At 44.7% G+C, this 23,477-nt stretch overlaps 1 protein-coding gene across 1 annotated transcript; it reads right to left on the minus strand.

The window, feature by feature from the left end:
- Positions 1-506: 506 nt before the first annotated feature.
- Positions 507-22,293, minus strand: LAMP3 (lysosomal associated membrane protein 3). The gene is made up of 6 exons (XM_054577114.1): positions 22,161-22,293; positions 14,455-15,206; positions 13,433-13,561; positions 4,628-4,685; positions 2,503-2,673; positions 507-1,126 (listed from the first exon to the last, which is right to left on the minus strand). Exons 1-6 carry the CDS (start codon positions 22,207-22,209, stop codon positions 987-989), a joined length of 1,299 nt encoding a protein of 432 aa, XP_054433089.1. The 5' UTR covers positions 22,210-22,293; the 3' UTR covers positions 507-986.
- Between the last annotated feature and the right edge of the window lie 1,184 nt (positions 22,294-23,477).

A 23,477-nucleotide genomic window follows, 5' to 3' on the forward strand; every position in this document is an offset into this window, starting at 1 on the left:
TTTCTAAATAAAAATTCCAATTCTCCTGTTTAAACAGTCAGTGTAATAGAAAACCATCAATAATATTCTGAGCCTTATTTTACCAGAACTTTCCCCCTAGATCATCCCTCCCGACCAGGAATTTCCTGGTTTGTAATTATTTTGGTAAATGTTTGCTGAAAGTGGCAAGTAGGGGCATAATCTGAGTAGATCCACCTCTTCTTCTGGCCAGTTCTGATTGTTCTGTTAGTTTGCCTACTCTCCACAGTGGCCCAAATTAACAAATTTACAAAGATAGACTAGCATCAAAGAAAAATAAAGACAAAGTAGAAAAAACCATGTTAAGAAGGCGGACAAAAAATGAAAGTGAAGGAATTAGAGAACTAACATTTATTGAGTTTCTTTTGTTTGCCAAGATCTTTGGTACATGCTTTACATGAAAAAAATGCAATGTTGGAAAGTTTTCTAGTTCTTGACTAATAGTACATTATAGTAGTGCAAAATATGTCTTTTTGAAAAAAACAATCTAGTAAAACCACCTGTAATTTAAGTCAATCAAAATTTGGGCATAATTTAGGAGTTTAAAATCACTTTAGAATGTATCTTGAATTTTTTTTTTTAAAGACTGGATATTGAAACCCTTAAAAATGTATAAGAAAGATCAGTGCAATTGAAAATGTCTTTCCCACAATTCTCCCTTTGGGCATTTGCTTTGTCCTCACAAGCACCCAACTCACGGCCCTGCCTCTTGCTCCTCTTATCCACAGCCAGCCCACTATTATCAGATGTGCAGGATGGAATTCAAGCCCACATGACTCGGCCTCCTCACACTAACAGGAGAAAGTAGAAGGGACTACGTTTTAACCAGCCTTTGGAATTGCTGGGTTTCCTAACAGATTGGGAGGGTGGGACAGGCAACTAGAAACGTTGACCCCTTCACTTTAGGATGAATATGAAGCCAGAATCCCCAAGTTTTTAACCTTGCACATGCTGAAGAAGCTGGGGCTTTACATGCGTTCATATCCTCTACTGGGCCTCTTTCTGGCCACCAGGCATGCTGTTAGCAAAATGACAAGCAGTCCTGCGACACTCAGGCCCACGGCCACAGGCATTTCTCTCCTGTTTCTGTCACTGAAGCATTCATCTTCTGTAATTGAAGTCAGAGTAAAGGTGTTACAGGCTGGCCACGTGCTGGGAATGGCTCCCGCCCCTGCCTGCCTCAGCTTCCCAGAGAGGGAAGGCAAGGGAGTGCGGGAGCTGCTGGGCCTCCCGCCTGCTGCCTCAGACATACCGATGGGTGACGAGGAGAGAAAGGGTCAGCACGTGACCTGGAACATGTGGTGCTTGTGATCACTTAAGGAGTGTAGGAAATTGTAGATACCCGGGCCCCACGCCCAGGAAATGATGATTCAGGGGGTTGGAGGTGGGGCCAGGTCATTCTACTGCAGCTGGGAGGCAGCTCCAACTTTGAGAAGCACTGGATTGGTCTAGAGGGTCAGACGCAGAATTGTGTCTTGACTCCCGAAGTAGGGTAAGCCCTAGAGACATGGTTCCCAACTCTGGGAACAGGGACCTGCACCAGATCACGTGGCCAACATTTTCTCTTCGAACTCTTAAAGGGGCTCCTAGACAGCCCCGGGGCTCCTGACACCCAGAGGCCTTTTGCCAGCTCCAGGATTTTCATGAGGAGGGGTTGAGAATGTGGGAGTCCGGAGCCTACTGTTTGGGGTGATCATTCTCTTTGAACAAGCTGAACATTTATACTTGAGTTATTATGAGAGGGATGTTTTTGAAACTGAAGTTCAAGTCCTGGACATGTGTAGAACTCCTTGTAACACTGTTTTCCCAGCAGGGAAAAGAGGGGCTTTTGGGGAAAGTTACCCTGGTCCGCCCCTCAGCCTTCTTTCTAGGACCTGCTTCCCCCTGTGGCGGTTAAAACCCAAAGCAGAAGTTGCATGGAAACTAAGACTAACTGTAAGGACACTGGGACGAAGGGGACCAACAGTGCATTTCTATCTTGAATTATGGCATTTTTTTCCTTTTCCCTTTGTAGATAGGAAAGAATCTCTTCCAAAGTCTTGCATTTTAGACATCACTAATGCTCAAGACATTTAAAGTGTTCTCCGAATATACCTGAGTTTACTAGTTCTCACTGATTGATTTTGTGTGTATATGTGTAAATGATTCAGAATATGAGTTTTGGTCAGACAAGGAGAATATATTCCCCTGTGGGAGGGCAGTAGACATGTGTGGGTGAAGGTGTCTGGTTTTGAGATTGGTATTGACTCACAGGGAAATGGTAAGAGGGAGAGTCAGCCAGGGAAACTCGGCCCTAAGAGCTTTGTGGAGTCATACTGTTCTAGGAAATTCATGTGATCCTTGTCCCTGTGACAGCTTCAGACCACACACACACACACACACACACACACACACACACACACACACAGCAAGCCACACACACATTTGAAACTACTCATGGGTCTCTGAAGTTTATGTCTGTGACATGATGAAGCCTTAACTTACCATTTCCAAAGTGGTCATCTTCGAAATCAAAGGCTTGAAGTTGCACATTCATTGTTTTCAGTTGCAGGCAAGCTGACAGCTGAATGCTCTGTTCACTCACACACTTGAAGGAATGCCCGGTCACAGTCTCAAACAGCATCACACCACTTTTCATTCCATGGTAACGTTTCTCTGAAAACACAAAGGTGAAATACAGACACATAAGACTCTTGGCATGAATCTACTGAGTCCCAGCTTCGCTGGGTGGCCCATGTGCAGTTAAAAGGCCGCCTCTTAGATGTGGCTTCCTGGCGGTGGAGTTCTGCCTTCTCCTCATAAAAAATTACACTCATACTCTTTGGGGGCTTTTTATGGTGCTCTGTTTGGACTTGCTGTAGACTCTTGCATTTGTACATGCAAATATGCTACACAATGTACTGCATTATCTGTGTACACTGCTGTACCATGTGTTATGTCACAGGGTCATCTACTGCTATCACCCCTACTAACATTATGATGATCATTACCATTGTAATTATAACTTATTGCTCTTACTAATAACACCACCACCACCTACATGGAATTGTCATTACTGTGATATCATACACAGTAATGTGTTCAGCTGCTGCTGCTACTGCTGAGCCCTGCTTATTGAGACCAGGAGTTGTTTTATCTCCTCCCTCTGCCCCTAAATTAGTTTCTGGCCTTGCTTTCCCTCCTCCTGCTTCTTGAGACATTACAACCCTATTACTGGCTAAAATTTGCTCCATGCATAATGATAACATTAGCTAACACATGTTAGCATTCACAATACTTATTCCCAGCCTATGTGAGTACACTCACCTAAGAGAGTTAATGTATATGAAAGCGAGTTGTTGACTATGACATCCTACTTACATTTTACCAATAATCATTGACAACGTCCTCTCGAACAATATCACTATAATACAGCTAATATTTAAATTAGATATTTCTCCACATTTTCATTTCTTGGTGCATTTCATTAGTATAAGTTCCTTAAAAAGATAATAAGTTTAAGCCAGTCAAAGATAGAATTGTGAAAAGAAGAAGACAGACATGAATATTCTCAGTACAGTGGTGCTCAGTAATGATTTGTTAGCTAAATCTGGGCTTTCCAGAAAAACATGTGAGGCTTCTGAGAAACTCCCCCATTTTTCTGGGAGCATTACTTTTCTAGAAGCAAACATGGTAGAAGTTCACTCCACTTGCCTCACTCTGGGAATTCTTCCATATAACAACCCAACTGAACCTTCAGAATGTAAATCTGCTATATCATTTTTCTACACCAACCCCTCCAATGGCATCCTTTCACACTTTAGGATAAAATCCAACGCCCTCACCTTGCCTTGCCCCCAGGCTCTGCAAGCTCTGGCCTCGCTGCCCCTCAGACCTCGTCTGCTGCTTTGCTCACTGGCCCCTGCTGGTCTCTGAACACACCAGCAAGGTCCCTCCTGAGGGCCTGTGCACCCGTCGTTCCTGCCGCCTGGAAAGAGCTCCCCAGGCCCGGAAGTCCCCAGATCTCTCCGCTCACACTGCACCTCTTCAGAGAGGCCTTCCTCCCCCGAGGGCTTCCCAAAGGGCCTCCCTAGAACAACTTTCCAGTCCTGTCCACCCCACCCTACTTGTATTTTGCTCATAGCACTTCTCATCACTTAACTGTGTATCATCATTCAATGTGTCTGTTTATGGTCCTCTCCTCCCTTCTAGAATGTAAGCTCCCTGAGAGCAGATACTATCTGTTTAGATAATAATGGATTCCGAGTGTATTCCAGGGCGTGGCACCTACCAGGCACTAACTACATATTTTTTTTGGAATAAATGCATGATTCTAAGAATATAGAATAAACTGCACCATCAATAACAAATCTGTCTGAAGTCACTATACTCTTTACTGTTGCTGATAATGATTTCTGACATAATGTAGTCCAACCTCCTTCATAAGATGATGAATGAACTGAAATACACAAAGATGTAGTAAGTTCCCCCAAATTATATGTACTGTGGGTCACTTTCTCAGCCTGTTTCTCAAAAGCAGCATCGAAGATTGAAGAACTCAATCGGATTAAAAGCGAACTAACCAGAAACAGTATCATTACTGATACAACAGCCTTCTCTTGCTTCTTACCTGGATTTGAGGTGGTCAAATAGGCTTCCACTTCACTGATATAATAGGAGTTTTCACCCTGTAAAACATCAATGTGTTAATCTTTGGGTAATCTGTTTCCATGTTTATGATTCTGGCATATAAACTTTGTTCAGGCAAGATTCCAGCTATTAAATCCTTGATATGAGGGTTTGGGATATGTTAGTATGGAGCCATAATTGTGTTTTAAATTTTCCAAAAAAAAGTAAATCGACTACATGATAAATAAATAATAAGTAATGCCTTGCCCCTGGCCCAAAATTTCTCTGCTGCCTCCTTGCCGCTACAGTCTGAAGTTAAAATTCTACCAGTGCGATTTGAGTCCGTTCAGTTGGGCCACTTTTCCCCCTATAAAATGTAAATAACATCTGGAAGGTGGAGGGGTTGGTGGAACATACATTAAGCTTTTGTAATTAATATCTTAGGGTTTAAACCGAGACCACGCTTCCTTCAGGCTACCACGGGTGGCCTCAAGGGAGGTCTATAAACCCTCTGGGGAAAAGCGGCGCATGCAAAATTTTGCCTGCATTTTCCTGGGTAGAGTATCAAGTCCTTTGAACAGATAGGTTCATGTTTCCAAAATAGTTACATGGGGCCACAGTGAGTGATTCTGGAAAGAAATCGTTTACCCCAAGAGCACTAGGTGTCTGTACAAGAGGACCCCAGGTGGTTGTGCCCAGAAATATAAGAGTTCCACATTTTATCCAGAATTTCAAATGGATTTTTCTTTAGAAGTTTCAAATCTAGGCATTAAAGAACTTTAACAATAATAGTCTTGTCCACATTAAAACCCATTTGTATATTATTTGTGGATGAAATAATTCCTTACACAATATAAGAGTTTCAGAAATACAAATTGTTTTAGGAAGGTAACTGCTATTCATACACTGAACTCTAGATCTGAAAATTCATTAAATTCATCTACTATACACTGACTTCTTACCTTGTGCCAGGTACTGTAGCAGGCATGTACTATGCTGTGCTTTATTTAATCCTCACAACTGTGAGAGAAAATGCAGGTTCAATGATTTGCCCAAGGTCATAACCCTAATAGGTGGCAGAAAGCTATGACCCCAATCTGCCTGTTTCCAAATATAGCCTCTAACCCCTCTTACATTGACTCTAGACCAGGCATTGCTCTATGTCTAGGGAGAAGAGTAAGACCCGGCCCTTTCTTTTGAAGTGCTTAGTCTCAGTTCTCAAAGGCTAGTTTAACAATGTGCTTTGAGCATCTGTTCATTTTATTTATTTATATCCTCACCCAAAGATACGTTTACTAATTTTTAGAGAGGAAGAGAAAGGAGAGAGAGAGAGAGAGAAACATCGACTGCTTGCTTTCCATACATGTCTCAATTGGGGATTGGACATGCAACCTAGGTATGTGCCCTGACTGGACACACCAAACCCACAATACTTCAACCAACTGAGCCACCTTGCCAGAGCAGACCATCCATTCATTTTAGAGAGAAACATCTATGATCCCGTCCCTTCTTGGATTGCTTGCATGTACTTTTTATTCAGATTTTTATCTGGTTTCCTTTTAGCATAAGAGATACCTGTATGTACTTCTGTACCCAAAGCCACTCTTACAAGAACCCTGCTCCATCCTAAAGGCAGAGAGTATCCACTGAAAGGTTTTAAGCAGCACAGTGACAGAAGGATGACTTTGTTTTTGGAACTTACTTGGGCTGCAGTGTGAGATTGACTTAAGGAGCAGCAGGGAGTGATGAGAGCAGCTCTGAGTCTCATGGGAAACGGCCTGGAATCTCCCTTTTTCTGTGGCACCTCCTTGAGCTATCCTTACACAAAGAAGGGATGCTTTGTATTTCTATAAAGGTTTAACAGTTTACTAAGCATATGTTTTCACCTGCGTTGTGTCCTTTGATTCTTGCAAACCCTCCTGAGATTATTAGGGCGTCCATTTTATAGCTGAAAACAAAGAGGTTCAGTGAAGTTAAGCATTTACCTCTGGTTCCCATTGTTTATAGGTCAAAGTAAGGTCTTGTCTACAGGATCCTGCCTACATTTGCCTCCATTGGAATGTGGGAGTAGACAAAAATTCTTTATGCAAGAACTTTCTTTCACATTCTCTGAAATGCAGCTGCTTATATTATCCATCTGTTGGAAGCAGGATCAGCTACATAATTTGTGGGGCCTAGTACAAGAGAAAAATATAAGATCTCTTGTTCAAAAGTCATTTAAGAATTTCAAGGGGTGACAGCAAAGCATCAAACCAAACACAAGTCCTTCTGACTGCACAGCTCCTGTGTCCATGGAGCTGGACCTGATCAGAAGGGCCGTTCCTGCTCCACAACAATCAGTGCTCGACAGGGCTAATGCCAGAGGTGAGGCCTTCCAAAGCAGGTGGCACATGGCACGATACCCGTCTTCACCGTAAGCCCATCTGAGTGAAGTAACAGGACAGAAGCCAGAGCCAGTATCCAGGTTCCCTTCTATTTGCACTGAGTCAAAATTCACCAAACATTGCCTGGAACTGGGCTGATGTCTATTTTCATGGCAAAGGAAAAACATTTGCTAGGTGAACTCATGTGAACAGAAGGGGAAGGAGATGTTAGTTTTCTTGAGAGTTCACGTTTTATACACATAGTTTATGCTGATCATATCAAATGAGTCTTATCTAGACAGCTGTGCTCACTTTTTCTGTGGAGTTGTGCTATTATCGGAGGTTCTTAATGGATATAAAATTGTCTTGTTTAAATTAGAGACAAGCATTTTTTTATACTTGTAAATTAAATATTTGGCATAATTTGAATAGTAATAGGTGTCTTCTATTTTGAGGAGTTGGCAAGGTTTTGTTTTGTTTGTTTTTTTAAAGAGCCAGATGGTAAATATTTAGGTCCTGTGGTTCTCAACTGCTGCTGTTGCACTAAAGCCACCATAAATGACACATACACAAAGTATGGCCATGTTCCAAAAAACTCCATTTATGGACACTGAAATTTGAATTTCATGTGATTTTTGTGTGTCACATCATATACTCCTTTTCCTCTAATCATTAAAAATGTAAAAGTCATTCAAAATTCAATCCTGCAGATTTTATATTTTTTGGTGGCAGGCTGGATTTGGTCTGGGGGCCATCATGTGTTAACTCATGATCCACACCATCAATGAAAAACAGGGTTGCTAAACAAATCAGCTGGTTATGAAATGTTATAAAGGAATAGCTTACCTCCTATTTGGGAGAATGAAGTGTTGCTAAGAATTTTTAAATATGACTTTGAAATATTTATTTGTTCCTTTGCACCCTGGTTTAAGTTGTCAAATCTTTATGAACATTCTCAAGATTTAGTTTTTTTACTTATTCAGTAGAAGAATGGGAATAATAAAAACAGGACTTATCTCTTAATTTGATGGGAAGATTAAATGAAGGGATCCATGCAAAAAACTTAACACAGAGTATATATTCAAATTTTACTTGGCATTATTAACAATGGTAATAATTAATTAGATTGCCCCTTTCTGGTAAACCTCTCTCATTGAGGCTAAATGATATGTTTTTAATCTATTTCCTAGAGCTCAGATCTACTACAAATAGAAAAAGAGAGAATGGGTAAGTGACTAAACTTAGGTAGCTCTATTGATTAAAGAAGCTGAACCCTGAGCTCTCTGGGGATAGCAGCCAGGTGGTGATAGAGGAGAGGGGGTGGGGGAGCTTCAAGCAGGTGTTAGATTTAACCCATAGCCCAAGGGAAATTACATGTCTCCTGTTATTCAGTTTATGGTGTCTTTTTTATCTTTATTGCCCACACCCACACGGTCATTCTTCTCTGACAGACGTTTTTCTTATTTGGGGTTTGGTTTGGAGAATGAAAAACATCTACCATGCCAGGCTCTTGAAGACAAAAATGAAACTCCTTTGTGTACCTATCAACATTGACGAAAGGGGGCCGAGGACTCCTTGCAGCCAGGTCCATTCGAATAGACCACTTGCAAAAGTCTCACCTCATTATTCAACAGCTGGGTTGCTGACACAGCGGCCCGTCACTGCCGGTATGGAAAGAGAGCTCTGAAATATCTCATGAAAGAGATCCTAATTCCTCAAAGGACCTAAACACCCTCCCTGGCAAAGGATGGGGTCCAGAGCAAGCCAGCCAATATCGCCTGCTCAGGAAGGCAGCGTGCCAATGGCTGCAGGCCCAGGGTCCTCTCCTTTTCTTCCGCAAACCGTATTGTAGGAGTTTCACAGTCACAGATGTTCAAGATGTGAATTTTGTCTTCGACACCTCTCAGGTCTTTTTTGCCCAGCATTGTTGTGACTACAGCAAGAAACCTTTGCTCTGGATATAGTACAAGGAAGCCAAAGAGGCTGTTTCTTTAAAGCTGCTGATCTACTTCTTGGTGCCTTGGCCCGATTCTCTGTGAATTTTAAATTCAGTCCTTTATTGATTTATTTCTTCATCAAACATTTGCTATGTACTATGTACGGAATCAGGGCTGTGCGCTAGAGAGAGAAATGTGACTAAGTCAGAGAGAGCAGGAGGTGCGATGAGGACACTAACAGAGGTGGGCGGGCAACAACTGGAGGCTCAGAGAACTAAGAGAAGAAAGCCTCTCAGTGTTACCTGGGATGGAGAGGTCAGAGTGGGGGAGACTTCATGGGTTGAAGGTAGTGGAGCCATCTTAAAGGATGAATGCAAAAGGAGGCTGGTGCGGGGGGAAAGGCCATCCAGGCAGAGGGAAAGGGAAAACAGGGCAGAAAGTGGTGCCATATGCTTGGGAACTTCTAAATAGTGCCCCCTGTGGGTGCTAACATCAAACAGTGGTCACAGTTCTCAGGAGTCTATAAGCTAGGAGGACTCCACAGGCCCCTGGAAGGCTCTAAGAAACACGAGGTGGGGCAGCAGGGGCAGCAGAAGCAGCAGCAGCAGCAGATTGCTGGACCTCAGCTGCCCAGTATATTGCGTAGCCCTGTTGCACCTCCCTCCCTGCTGGTGACTGATGTCTCCCGTGTCCTGGAGCTGCCCTGCCAACCAGGAGCATAAGAGAGGGATAGTGCTGAGCCTGCGCTCCACACAGTTACTGAAAGGTGTTCTTAAAACCACCGAACTCTCTGGGCAGGAAGGAAGCTGGCAAGGGAAATGAGGTGTGTTTACCTTTCACCTGGAGGGCCTGAACAACTTTCAGCATGTCACTTTAGTCACATGAGACCCTGCCATGGGAAGGTTTTCAGTTCTTTAAAAAAAATGAAACTGAGAGAAATGAGAAAGGAAACCCACCTCTCTTAACTCCACTGCGGACCAGAAACCGTGCTTAGCATATGCTAGGCCAGTTCACCCTCACGGCAGCCGACAAAACAGGTATTGCTTGGCCCCATTATGCAAGAGAGGAAACAGACTCAGGGAGAGAACTAGCAACTTGTCCATGGTCACATGGAAATCATATGGCTAATTTAAGTCTTGACTGAACAATAACATCAAGTGACAGCTTAGGAGGCAGGTTTTTCTCTCTGTTCCTGTCACTACATTTCCATTGAAAAAATTACAGATTATTGTCCACGACTTGAAACTTGGAACTACAGCCTATATTTCTTTTCTTTTTCCCCATAACGTCTAGCTCAGGGTTGAGGATGATCTAAGTGCTCAGTGAATTCTTACTGCTAAATTGGTCGATAAATCAGGCTTGCTAATCAGCATCCATTTATCAGTCTACAACTTGTGTCTCATTTGTACCATCGATTGCATTATAACTAACATATACTCCTGTTTTCCAAGGCCCTCTTTTTCTCTAGAACACTGGTTCTCAACCAGGGTGACTTTGCCTCCAGAGGACATTTGGCGATGTCTGGAGACATTTGGGGTTGGCATCTAGTAGGTAGAGGCCAGGGATGCTGTTCAATCTCCCATAAGGCACAGGATAGCCCCCACCACAAGGACTCATCTGACCCCAAATGTTGCTCCTGCATCTGTTGGGAGACGCTGTTGTAGACTGTAGCAATATTTGAAAAGTGGCTGACTGATGGGTTAAGACTATTCTCTTGTGGAAGAATCTAGACAGCTTTCCTGCCCCCATGCGTTTCACACAGCCCGCCTGTTAGGGCAGAAGGCGCGGCGCTGGGTCCCCAGGCCGAGTCTGGCCCACAGCTGTGTTTTGTTTGGCCAGGAAAATGTTCAAATTTTTAACAAATGTGTTGCCAACACTTAAAAATCATGTGTTTTTAGAAAAAGATTCTGAACTTTTGCCTTTTCTTAAACAATCGGAAGATCAGGCAACGCTGGTGTCTTGTTATCACCTGAGAGGAGTGATGCGCAGAATGTTTAACAACTGGCGCAGAAGGGCAGTGTCTGCCATCAAAGACAATGACAAGTGCCTGGGCTAGACGCCAGCCCCACCACTGGCACCACCAGCTGCAGCTGTGGAGTGGCTGCCCCTCTGGGCAGAACGGGCACTCCCTGGCCTCCCCTTTGTCTCCTTGCTACAGAGGCCTTATTAGTTGCCACTTACATCCCATGCTTACTCTTAATGGTTTTCTTATGCAGATTTAATGGAAAAATGAAATCTTCCTTTGCATTGGTCTTCATCAACAGTGGGAAAATATATACACTGCAAGATGTGGAAGAAGACATAGAAGACCTAGGGCCATACGGTACAAAGGCAAACTCCTTCTAGAAATGTTGAGAGTACTCGGTTATGTATGTCCTTGCCAATATTAGGTATTATTCTATTTTACAATCTTTGTTAATTGAATTAATTAAAAATATCTCGTTATTAAAGAAGAAAATAAAAAGTTATCACCTGTTTCAAGGAAAAAGGGAACGTTGCTTAGCCCCCTGTAATCTTTGAATTTGTGGTTGTTTGGGGGGGGGGGTTTAAACAAGCTCTCTTTTTAAATACAGACATTCTTTAGACAGATTAAGGGTAGTGGGAACTTTGACCTCCTGTTAGCCTCTTTGCTCTCCTCTTGATGCAAAGTGAAGTCAGCTGCTTGGGGGACTGGTGCAGGGGGAATGAGGTGGATTTGGTGGGTGAGACCCAAAGCCGCTCCCTTGACACATGGGGCTGTGGATGGAGAGTGGCTCACGGGGCTCCCTCCTGAAGGTGGGTGCAGGGAGGGAGGGAGGGAGGCCCTGCTGCTCCTTCTAGCCCAGCCTGGGCACTCGTTTCCTGCCCACGCCTCTGGAGGTACAGAGGACTTCCAGACAGGCAGGAATTCAGCCCTTGGGTGGAGTTCGATCAAACAGAGACCAGCCTGAAGGCCTTGGAAAGGCAGGGACAGGAGGCATCAGGAGACAGGAAGGCAGCAAAAAGAGAAGTCGAGGGCCCTAAGAAAACTCGTGCGAGCGGTTCTGCCTACGGCCTGGCAGCAGTGGCTGTGGTGAGCCGCAGTCGAACGCTGAGGGAGGTTGGTCCGTCCTCCCTCAGCCAAGCACCCCCGTGAGCGGGGGCCTGGTTACAGTCCAGCCCTGAGCTACAGCAGCAGTGCTTACACCTATATTCTCTGCCGTTGTACTGAAGTGACTTTTTAAGATCCCTTCACACCTCTATACTTTAACTTCAGTTGTCCCGGGACAGAGCACTTATTCTGCCCCTGACTGTTCTTCTGGTGAGAGAGATCATGTCTTTTCCATCTGGTGCTGAAAGGAAACTGCTGACTTCTCAAGTGCATCTCTATCCTAAGGACAGAAGTGTCCACCAGGGGGATCAAGACTTCGAGACCAAGCTAATAACAGGGAAATCACTAACGACCCCTTGTATTAAACATTGTGCTAGACGGTTTATATATGCCATTTCTAATCCTCCCAAGGGTCCTATTAGGCAGATGGAATTATTTCCATTTTATAGATGAGGAAACAGCCCCAGTAGACGGAGATCATGCAGCTGATAAGTACTATGGCTAAGAGTCAATACTGGTTTGCCTGACTCAAAGCCTGTGCTCATTCCTATCCCAGAGCTGCTAACTGTGGCCCCTATAACTTCAGGGGTCACATTAGACAGGTAAGAAGGGGATGACACAGAGTTCCAGCCACGAGGGTCCTCTCGGTACCTCCCTCTTGGCTCTTACTCGGCCTGTATTTAAAGACTCTTTGGGGCACGAGTGGGATGACCAACATTGTCTCCCCAAGGCGTTTGTCCATTTCAGTCATTCCAGTCACATAGTTCCTGCTTGTGGAACATCTACGTTCCTTGTACTGGACAACACTCTTTACAGAGAGGATTCCTAATTCCCTTCCTCCATTTTTCAAGTGAGAAAATAAAGCTCAGACAGTGTAAATTGCCTGCCTGATGTCACAAAGAGAACAAATGGCAGGATCAAATTTGCAACTGAGGCTCTGACCTCATGTCCATGTTCTTTCTGTTCTAGTGGTTTACGCCCTCCCAGGATATGGTCTGGAAAACCCAGGGCCTGGTTAGTCCCTGAATTTTGCCTGTGGTTGGAAAGACCCATTCTGACATTTGGTTTTGTTCTCAGACTAATCTCCTTTCTCTGGTGTCCACTGGGAATTCCTCTGGGTCTGTTCATCTCTAAACTTCCTCCTTTGGGTGGTTTGCAAAGGGCGCCTGCGGCCAGGTACCTCAGGGCCAAGTCTCCCCTAAGAGGCATCCAAGGCCTTCTGAGCTGCACAGAGAGAAGGCTGAAGGGGGAAGAAGGCAAACATAAGATGTCGACACTTTCCTCCTCTCCATCTCCATGCCCCTCGTTCTTATCAGAGAACATCTCAAAAGGCCCTGAGGCCTATTTCCCCTGGAACTCAAAGTGGAATGCGGGATTGCACCACCCGGCCCAGGGCGAGGGGAAAGGACAGCGTTGTGAAGGAGCTCAGTCCTCACCTTGGTGAATGTGAAGTTCACAAATCCGCCCTGGAAATTCAAGAGGAGGTTGGAATTTAGGAAGCCACAATTCCCAGAGGCTTGGGTTGCATTGGGGTCGATGCTGAAGTATCGCTGAGGTGAAAAAACCTAAATCAAATAAAATAGATCAGCTTTTTTGAGATACAGGAGAAAACTCTAGCTAGGGAACTGGAAGCACAGACTAGCAAGTGAGCTTGAAACTCTAGGCTAATGGTTGTTACCTTGAGAATTTCAAAATCCCTGGATGACACCTCATATCTCTATACTGTTATGTTCAAAAGATTTTTTAAAGGAGTTCTCCCACAGCAAGGAGCTCCTTGGTAGAAAACTCGTGGCAGGTCTATTCCTGATAAACTGAGTGGAATTTAACTTTTGTTAGATTATACGTGTTAAAAGATATGTAAGAAAGGTTTGCTAGGTAATACACTTCTGCTTCAAATGCGGAAGTTTTATTTGAAATCATAAAAACTGTGCCAAAAAAGAAAGTACAATTTTTATAGCGATTCCTTGAGTAAATCAAATAATCTCAGCCTCACCCTCAGCCCCTCCAATCTCCTTGTTAATCTGGATTTTCCATATTAGTGTCTGGCTGGAGCCAGACATATTAGTAGCTGGCTGGAGCCGTGGAGACTATCTAATCCAAACCTCTCATTTCACAGAAAAGTTACTGAGGCTTGGAAGTCACCGGGTGGGGGCGGGCCAGGCTGGGGTCAACTCTGAACACACGCCAATGCTCTGCCTGCGTTGGCTGAAAGTGAGGGGTATGCAAATTTAAATTGCTGGTGTGTGCCTTCCTCTCTCCAAGCAGTCACTGTTGTTTCTATTTTTATACATACTCTCAAACAGATTCACCTTTTAATGAAACATCGTGGAGAAAGAGGTGCTCACATGTATGTGTTTCATTAAAAGACACAGGATGCAGGGGAATGCTCATTCTTGGCAAGGGAAACTCCGGTCAAACTTTTTGAAGATGGTGTTGCAGGCCGGCGGCCCCAACTTACCGACTGCTTTTCTTGAACCGTCAGCTCTATCCCCATCTCTGCTTTGATACAGAGCCTGCTTCCGTTTAGGACTTGATAAATTCCAATCTTGGCTGATGATGGCTGAGGCGCAAGGGTGGGCCCAGGAGCCATGGTGGCAGGTGAGGCAGTTGGGGTGGCATTGTGTGCGGCTGTGGTTGTTTCTGGGGCATGGCTGGGTTGACTGGGCTTCTGACTGGTTGTGCTGGTATGTGGTGAGGTGGGCAAAGTTGCAGGAAGGGTGGTCTGGTTACTGGGTGGGATGGTCTTCCCAGTTGTGTGGCTGACAGTCGATGGGCTGGTTCCCATTGTATGGGCTGGTGGAGTGATGGTGGGTGGCGGTGAAGCGGGAGCTGCGCTGGGGCCGACTGTAGCCTCAGTGACTGGAGCCGCCGTGTGCGAGTTGTTGGGTGTGGCCTGGGTTGTGAACGGGGTGTGGGTTATTGGGCTGGTGGATGGGGTGCTGTTTGTAGTTATCAAGGAGGTTGCTGTTAGAGTTTGTAATGTTGTGTGTGTGGTTGAGATCTCAGGGTTGGAGGTTGTGGCAACTGTTTGAGAGGTGATGTGATCACTGGTTGATCTTGCTGCTGTAGTTTTGTGAGGCTCTTGGTTAGTTGGCTGCAGAAAAGAAGGTTCTGCTGTGGCCTGCACCGTTGCTGCCCTCGTGGGCTGAGAAGAGCCTGTGACTCCTGGAACGCCTATTGCTCTTGCTTGACTGCCATAGTGCAGAATCACTGCAAATTCAGAAACAAAAGTGTTAACGCCAACTAAGAGTTCACAAAGCCCCTCCCCCATTCTTCATTAAAAATTAACGTGTATTTTCAGATTGGGAGGAAATTTATAAGGATATAACAATCAAGTCAAGGTCACCCAAGATTCTACCAGAAGGCCACAGCTGTAATGTTTTAGTTGTAGCCATATTTTTTACAGGGTGGTGATCATGCTGCATCCAGCCCCTTTGTGTAGATGGGGTGTGGTCCTAACACACCAGCTGACCATGCTCAGTGAGATATCAGAGTGGCAATGCCACTTCATTCCCCATCTTCCAATGTGAATCCAGATAGTTCCTAGGAAGACGGTGTTCCTGGGAAGAGCGCAGCTGCGATGGCCTGAGAGAGCTGGGGCAGCATAAATAATGGTCATGAGAGACAGCTGTGTAGTTGCATACAATCATATAATCTCAGATTCAAAAGGAGTCTTAAAGGTCATCTAGTTCAAACCCTAATTTGATGTGTGAATTGGACCTATTAGTATTTGCCATGTGCTCATCTATTCTATGCTTAATTACCTCCAATGACGGGAGAGTCACTACCCTTTCATTTTTTTGTCTACCGCCAGTTTTTCTAAATATAGACCAGTTCCTGTCATTCCCTTCCTGAACCTCTTGAGTGGCCCAGCCTTGCTCATGTAAGAAAAAAGGTTAAGCCGTAATCACTCTTCTACACCTGGCAGGCCTATCCTTCATGTTTTGGGTTATTCAGGGGTGGGCAAAAGTGGGTTAAATTACCAGCCATCATTACCTAAAATATAAGTCATAGGTACAGATATGAAATAATAACAATAATAATAAGAAAAAGACAAATAATACAAAGAAATAATACAAGAATTAATAAATAAAAATACAAGAATAAACCGTTTTGTGCGCTCACAACGGTAAACCTTCTTTTGCCCACCTCACATGTCAGTCCCTCAGAGAACTCCCTGTCCCCCTGTGTAAACCAGCTCTCCATCCTGTGACTCCCCGCCACAGTGGTGCATTTGTTGCCTTCACTGTGCTAATCACAACTTGTAATTACCTAAGGGGAATGAAAATATTTAGCAATAAGCCTGGCAAGACAGTGTATCAGAGTATCAGCTCTGATGAAATGTTTACTTAACGATGTATTTGCTGATTGTGCATCTCTTCTACTAGACAAAAAGCAATCCCGAGGTGGGAACTGTGTGTATTTTTTTTCACCACCAGTGCCTGTGCATAGAAAGTGTCTAGTGGATGTGGATTGGATGAATACATAACTGGATGGGCCAATGAGGATAATGGATTGTAGGTCTCTAGGATTATTGTAAGGCTCAAAAGAGTTGGTTTAAATGAAAGCCTTCATGGACCGATAAGCTGTGTGTATTATTGTCACAGGTTCTTTCTTGGGCCATCCCTGAAGGGCAGAAGGCCTCTGTTTCTTTTTCAACCCGCAGTTCTATCCTTGTCTCCTTCCAGGCACCTGGCAAGCCAGAAAAATGGGCAAAGTGCAGATTATGTTCTCTGGGAGTTTATGATCAGGTACATTGTCTCACTGTACCTGATCATAAACTTCATCTCTTCAATGTTGTGATTTCATTGTGTTTATACTCATTGAAGCTGTAGCTGCCTGGTGCTGGGCAGTGACTTGGGAAAACACTGGGAAAAGGCAAAGGAGATCCATCTATGTTGGTGTTTATAGGGTCTGAAGTTCCTATCTAATCAAAATCATCCCTAATCCCTTTACTATCTCCCTCTTTTATTCAACAACTTTAAATGTTTTCTTATTCCATAATAATAATAACACCTCCAAATTCCAAGATACTGGACACTTACCATAGGTTAAGGGTCAACTTTCACCAACTCCTCTCAAAACCCTCTGATTGGTACTATCTTGATCCCAATATTTCAGATGAAACTCAGGTTTAGAGTATTCTATCAAGTTAATCATAATCATACAACTACTACATTTTGGAGCTGAGGCTCAAACCCCTGTCTGAACCAAAGCCTGCCCTTGGATTTGGGGATGGTGGAGGTTGTGTGTGTCACTGGAAAGAATAGTGAGAGAAGAGACAAAAGCAGAGGATAACAGAATAGTAGGGTATCCCTCCGGGGACCCCAATTCACCAAGCCCTCGTATTGGTGATTCCTGGTGAGGCTTTCAAAGGCTTCGGTGCTGAAATAGTGATTATTTTCCAGAAAAATTCTAACTTTAAGCCCAGTAGTAACACATAAATCATTTCTGCACAGCTAGCGTGGCTTAGTGGGTGGAGCACCAGCCTGCGAACCGAAAGGTTCTCTGGTTCTATTCCCACTGAGAGCACATGCCTGGGTTGTGGGCCAAGTCCCCATCTGATTGGCTGGTTGTGTGTGAGAGGAAACCAACCAATGTTTATCTCCCCCTCTTTCTCCCTCCCTTCTCCTCTCTCTAAAAAATAAACACAATCTTTTAATAAAAACAATTTGTGCACAACTGCTTTCAATATGGGAAAGACAAAAGTATTAATTCAAATTGTCTTCAATAATCTTTCAAAGACATTATTACTTTTTTAATTCTTAAAAAAAATTTTATTCATTTTTAGAAAGGGGACAGGAGGGAGAGAGAGGGAGAATAACATTGATCAGTTGGCTCTCACACTCCTCTCTCCAGGGACCTGGCCCACAACCCAGGCATGTACCTTGACTGGGAATTGAACTGATGACCTTGCGGCTTCCGCGATTGCACCCAACCTACTGAGCCACACCAGTCAAGGCCAAAAACGAATTTATTAATGACATCAGGTTACTTGAGACTGCTATAAAAGAGTCTCTTTTTTTTTGTATCTAAATATTCATTGGGATAACTGAAATGTGTGATACTCAATTGTTGTGGATTTTATGGGCTGTAGATTTACTCATCAAATTACTATGTGTGGAAACATTATGCCCACATTGTAGAGCTTGGGGAAAGATTTTCCCATTCAAAATTGTTAGGAAGACTGACAGCTGTTGAAGATTTATTTTCACAATTCAGTTGGACTAAACCCGAGTTGCTGTTTCCTCAGTCAAAAACCCAAAGGAACCCCATTAAGTTCATACTATTACTATGAAAAAGGATAATTTACTCCCAGATGTGGTTTTCAGGCATATCTTGCAGTAAAAAGCAACTCTGGGAGACTGAAAACCAGTTGCCTTTTGTTCTCTTGGGGAGATCTTTAGATTTTTGATAAAATCCCATTGTGTACAGCTTAGGCTTATGAGCTAGAGCAAATCTTCTCAACTGAGTAACACACCCTTGAAAAGGGGGAGCCTTCCTCACAATGCCATTAGAACTCCTCTCTCAGTAATGATGAAAGAACGCCAATGAAGGGGGAGAAGCACAGTGGTCATTCACAGATGCACAGTATCTGAAACCGGAGAAGAAGACTCATGGTGAATGTCAAGGTGTGCTTGGTGAGGAGAAAGCATGTGTGGGGTGGCTGGAGGTGCTGGCAGCCATGGTGTCTTGATGTATAGTGTGTGCCTTTGTGGCGGGCAGAAGGCTAGGCTGGCAGGTGGCTGAATCAAAGTGACCAGAAGTGTTAGAGTGTGTAACAGATTGAACCAGTCTGGGAAGTGTTTTTCTCATATTCTTCTTCCCCTTTCTGGCACCTCCCCTCCGGTCCCCATCTCTCTGGAGGAGAGTAGGGTATAAAGATTGGCAGGTGATTAGATGGATAGCTGACAGAGGTAGGTACGCTGTTCATTGTAATATTGCCCAGAAAGTTCATCTATTTGTTAGGTACTCAATGGAAATAATACTCTGAGAAATACTCTGTTTTCCTATACACACACACACACACACACACACACACACACAATCACACACATATGATTAATCTTTGTCAAAATTATGTCATAGTTTTTAAATGAAACCATGAAACATATGGTCCCCCAGAGGTCAAGTTCAATGGTCTGAGACCCACAGAGAGGGCAGTGGGCAGAAGCCATGGCAGAGCATAGCTCAGAAGCTGTCTTGACCCTCCCTCTACTGAAAAAAAGTAACCCCAAAAAACCACAACCTGGAGTCCGCACACTGATCTGCCAGGTCCCCTGCCCCTAGTATGTCCTCTCCAGAATTGAGGAGACTTAGTAAACAAGTCCCATTGCTGGGACTCCTCTAGAGGATGAGCTGCCAGAAGAGGCACGAGAAGGTTTGCGTCCCTCCAAACTGCAGGAGCTGCTGAGAGATGACTCCTCGGCCAGGCCCTGGCAAACTCAGAGACCACACAACGGCTTCTTCTTCAGGTACTTTCTGGACAGTCAGTCCTTCCCAGATAGGCGTTGTTCAGTTTCCCTGCCACACCCAATCGCACAGAAATGTAGAAGTCTCCTGGGAGCCAAGCTGCATGTCAGGCACAGGGGGAAGGTCTTTGTTCTCAGGGGCTCAAAACCTCATGAGGCAGACACACAAATGGACCACACTCCTCAGTGTGATGAGGGTTACCAAAGTAGGCCCCGAGGGCTGGAGCGTGGTGTGAGGAATCTAACACAAGGTGAACGTCTTCCAACAGACAAGAACGTAAATGGTACCCCAGGTAGGAGGAAGCGTATGCGCAAAGGCACGGAGGTGCCAGAGCCTGGTGTGTTTGGAGAATAAGACGGGGGTCAGCATGATGGGGATGGAAGGAGGGTGGGGGGAAGGGGGCGGAGGCTGCGGGGAGCTGGGAGCCGGCAGCAGGCCGGGCAGGCCTTGGAGGCCACACTGCGCCTGTGGAGCTCTAAGGCACACAGATGGGATACAAGGAGCACCGTGGCCACGTCCGGAGACAGGGAGCTGCATTTAGCCCCGGAGCACTTTCTTTGGCGTGTCCCCAGGCAGCAGAAGCTGCCCCAGCTGGGTGCAGCAGGAAGCCTGTTTCTGGGTGTGTGTGGCGGGGCAGGAGTGGGCCCTTAGCACAAGTAGGCTCCCGATGTCACCGTTTAACCATAGACTTTTTAGCAAAAAGATATAAATCTTACCTCTGTTAGTTTCCTGTGGGACTTGAGATTCAAAGAGAAGCCCCACACAGAAGGGGCTCTAGCCCTGTGGCTGAGGCTGCTGGATGACTACCCCAAATCCCGGTCTCCCCTTTTCCCTTAGTAATAGAACTGCAAGTTTAATAGAACCTGCTGCCTGGCATAAAGAACCTTAAGTCCCAGTCCCCTTTCCAGCTGGGTGGGAACAAGTGACTAAATTTGAGCCCAAGCAATAGAAGGAGTAGGGTTCCAGGAAGGCTGCTTGAAGGGAGCTCAGTCACCTGTGTGGCTTCACCATTGCCGGTCTGTTTTTCTCCTTTACCCAGCTTGCAACTTGTATGCAATGGCTGGAGCTCCAGCAGACACCCAGAACCACGAGGAGACCCTTGGGGAAGAAGTCACACGTAGGATGGTGGGTCCATGAAAAGGAGCTACAATACCAGACATGGTCTGAATTCCTCTGGACTTGTTTTCACAGGAGAGAGAAATCTTGCTTAATTCATATTGTTTGGAGCTTGTCTCTCATGTGTAGGTGCGCCGGAACTTTAACTGACACAAACTGAAATCCCCTCATTTTAGTGGAAAGGAGTTTGGGACCAGGGAAGCAAAGTGACAGGGTAACAATTACACAGCTAGTTTACCTAGAAGCTATGTCTCTCCTAGCAAAGTGTCTAATGGCTGTCTCATTTCCAATTCAGCAAGTGTTTCTCGAACCTACGTGTGCAGGTGCAGTAGTGCAGAGCATGGGCCGTGAAGCCTGACTTCCAGGGTGCCTGTCTCAGGGTGCCCCTTGCTAGCTGAGTGACCATGACCAATTCCCTAAGCGGCCTCAGTACCCTCGTGTGGGAAACGGGGCATCTTCCCACGCTTCATTCACTCAGTTCAACTCTGCGAATTTGCAGCATTTCCTCTCATCCTGCAGTTGCATTTATTGAGCACTCATTGCTTTCCTGAATGTGTCAGTCATCTGTCAGCCATTGAATTGTCCCTGGGGTTACTGCCAGACTGAGGTCTTTTGCTTTATTAGCTTGCCCTCCTAACTGAAATGAAGACTTCCCCTTTTGCCTCCAAAGGAATGTGAGGCTCTAATTCTGAAGATGTGACACAAGAATAAACAGCCTGGAATAGGGCAGCTGGCCTGACCCTTCACCCAACTTTCGTAACAATTCATGTTACACTCAAGTGCCTCTGTGTCCCACAGCTGAGCATGTTAGCAGGCTGTGTGGACAGAGCTAGTTCCCGTACATGTTCAATTAGGTGGCTCTAGAAGGGAGTGTGAATTAAACAACAAAGCTGATAACAGCACACTAGAGGACTCTGTGTCTTAGAGAGAAAAGCTCTTGGTGAAAGCCGGGGTTGGGGGCCATAAAATAGACACAAAAATCTCAGTTTCCCAGACAGCTTCTCTGATCTGAAGTATAGCGGTAATATTTAAAAATCTTTGATATCTGGGCTTATAACTTTGTGAAATGGCACAATTTTTTCAGACCACATCTCATTCATCTTCACAGTTCACTGTATATATAATATAACATAGCATTTCCACTTGAGAAAAACAGGAAAACCAATAGATGAGGTGCTTTTACCAGACCATGTAGCAGGAACCCCACATCTAAGTCCTGGCTCAGTTCTCCCTCTCTTAAATATAAGTGATCTCTACAAACTCTCCCTGAGGAGGTGCCCAGAACCCATTTGCGAGCCAGGGACAGAGTCACTGTCTTCTAGGGTCGTCACCTACTCTGCCTAACTCACAGAAAGCAAGTCCACACTGTTAAAGACCTTGAAAAAAGCGGAATTACCCCAGGTGCAGGGTAATAAGGAGGAACTGGTTCCCAAGCCAAATACCCACAGTATCTGAAGCGGCAACAGCTATCTATTGTTTGTCCTGTCTCACCTTGATCAGTGGCACCAAAATGCATTTAAGTTTAATACAACCAGACATGGCAGGTCACTATGCCAAGTAACATGTGTCACTCACCGGCCAGGGGCACGAAGAGCACCATCACTGGAGAGAGTAGCCAGGACATGACTGGGGGAGCCAGAGGGAGCCACGGACTTGCCAAGGGCTGGCGCTGCTCGCTGACCTGCTGGAGACCAATTCCAGGGCAGGTTCCCTTCTTCGCTTGTGGCAAAAAAAAACCCAAAGTCATTTACATAATGAGAAGTAGTTGGAAGGCCCTCCCCAAGAGGTGCGCTGCCTGGGGAGGGAAACCACAAGTGGCCCTTGGTAGAAAGCTTGAACTTTCATCTTTGCCTTTCCTGTTTGTGAGGGTGGGGGATGGGGGGTTGGGGGGGCCCTCGCCCCTGCAGTGTGGAGGGCATCTGAGATTACTTCTCTATCTGTGGGCAGTGCCAGCCTCTTCTCTCCTAAGCTGGATCTCCATTTTCCTCTAAGATCCTGCCTACGTTTCTGTAAACCCAGAGACTCTTTTCAGCCTGGGGACAATCAGTCCCTCAGTCACGAGGGTGGGCAGGAATCTTAAAAAATGACGGCTAGAGCACCGTCTGTCTCTGTGTGTACTCGCAAAATGTCGGAGGCAGCCCTGCTGGAGCCCCGTGGCCACCTGAGGACCTCACATTGTGAGGAGCAAGAGGGGCGGGAACTTGGAGTCAGGAAGACCTGGGTTTGAATCTGGCCCTTCCAACTCACCAGCCCTATGACCTTGGGTAACCTCTCTGTGCCTCAGTTTCTTCTGCTGTCAAATGCAGAAAATAATGCCTACTCCCAGGTGGTTTTACAAATCAAAAGTTCCTGTAATGCAAAAAATATTCAATATCTTTGAAAGGCAAATTTTCATGTCTTATATCCTTCTTTTATTAATCAGACAAAACAATGGTGGTCTCTCTCTCAGGCCTATGAGTTTCTCTTTCAGTTCTGTTTTTGCTTTGTGTGTTCTGAAGTTCTGTTATTGATGTGTGAACGTTTAGGACTGGGATGTCCTCTTGATGAATTAACCACTTTATCACTTTAAAACCTTCTTTAATTTTGGTCATATTCTTGTTCTGAGACCCACTTTGTTTTATATTAATATAGTCATTCTGGCTTTCTTTTGATTAGTGTTAGCATAGTATATCTTTTTTCATCCTTTTAATCTATTTGTCTTTATATTTAGAACAGGTTTCTTGTAGGCCACAGGGTAATCTTTTATTTTAATATCCAATTTAACAATCACTCCCTTTTAATTGGGGTGTTTAGACCATATAATTATTGATATGATTATGTTTATATCTACTGTCTTGGAAATTGTTTTCTTTTTTTTTTATGTGCTTGATTTCATTTCTCCTCTTTCTTGGC

The sequence above is a fragment of the Pteronotus mesoamericanus genome, unplaced genomic scaffold (assembly GCF_021234165.1).
Source record: "Pteronotus mesoamericanus isolate MK-2021 breed Mesoamerican mustached bat unplaced genomic scaffold, CSHL_Meso_final contig_116, whole genome shotgun sequence".
Classification (NCBI taxonomy): Eukaryota; Metazoa; Chordata; class Mammalia; order Chiroptera; family Mormoopidae; genus Pteronotus; species Pteronotus mesoamericanus.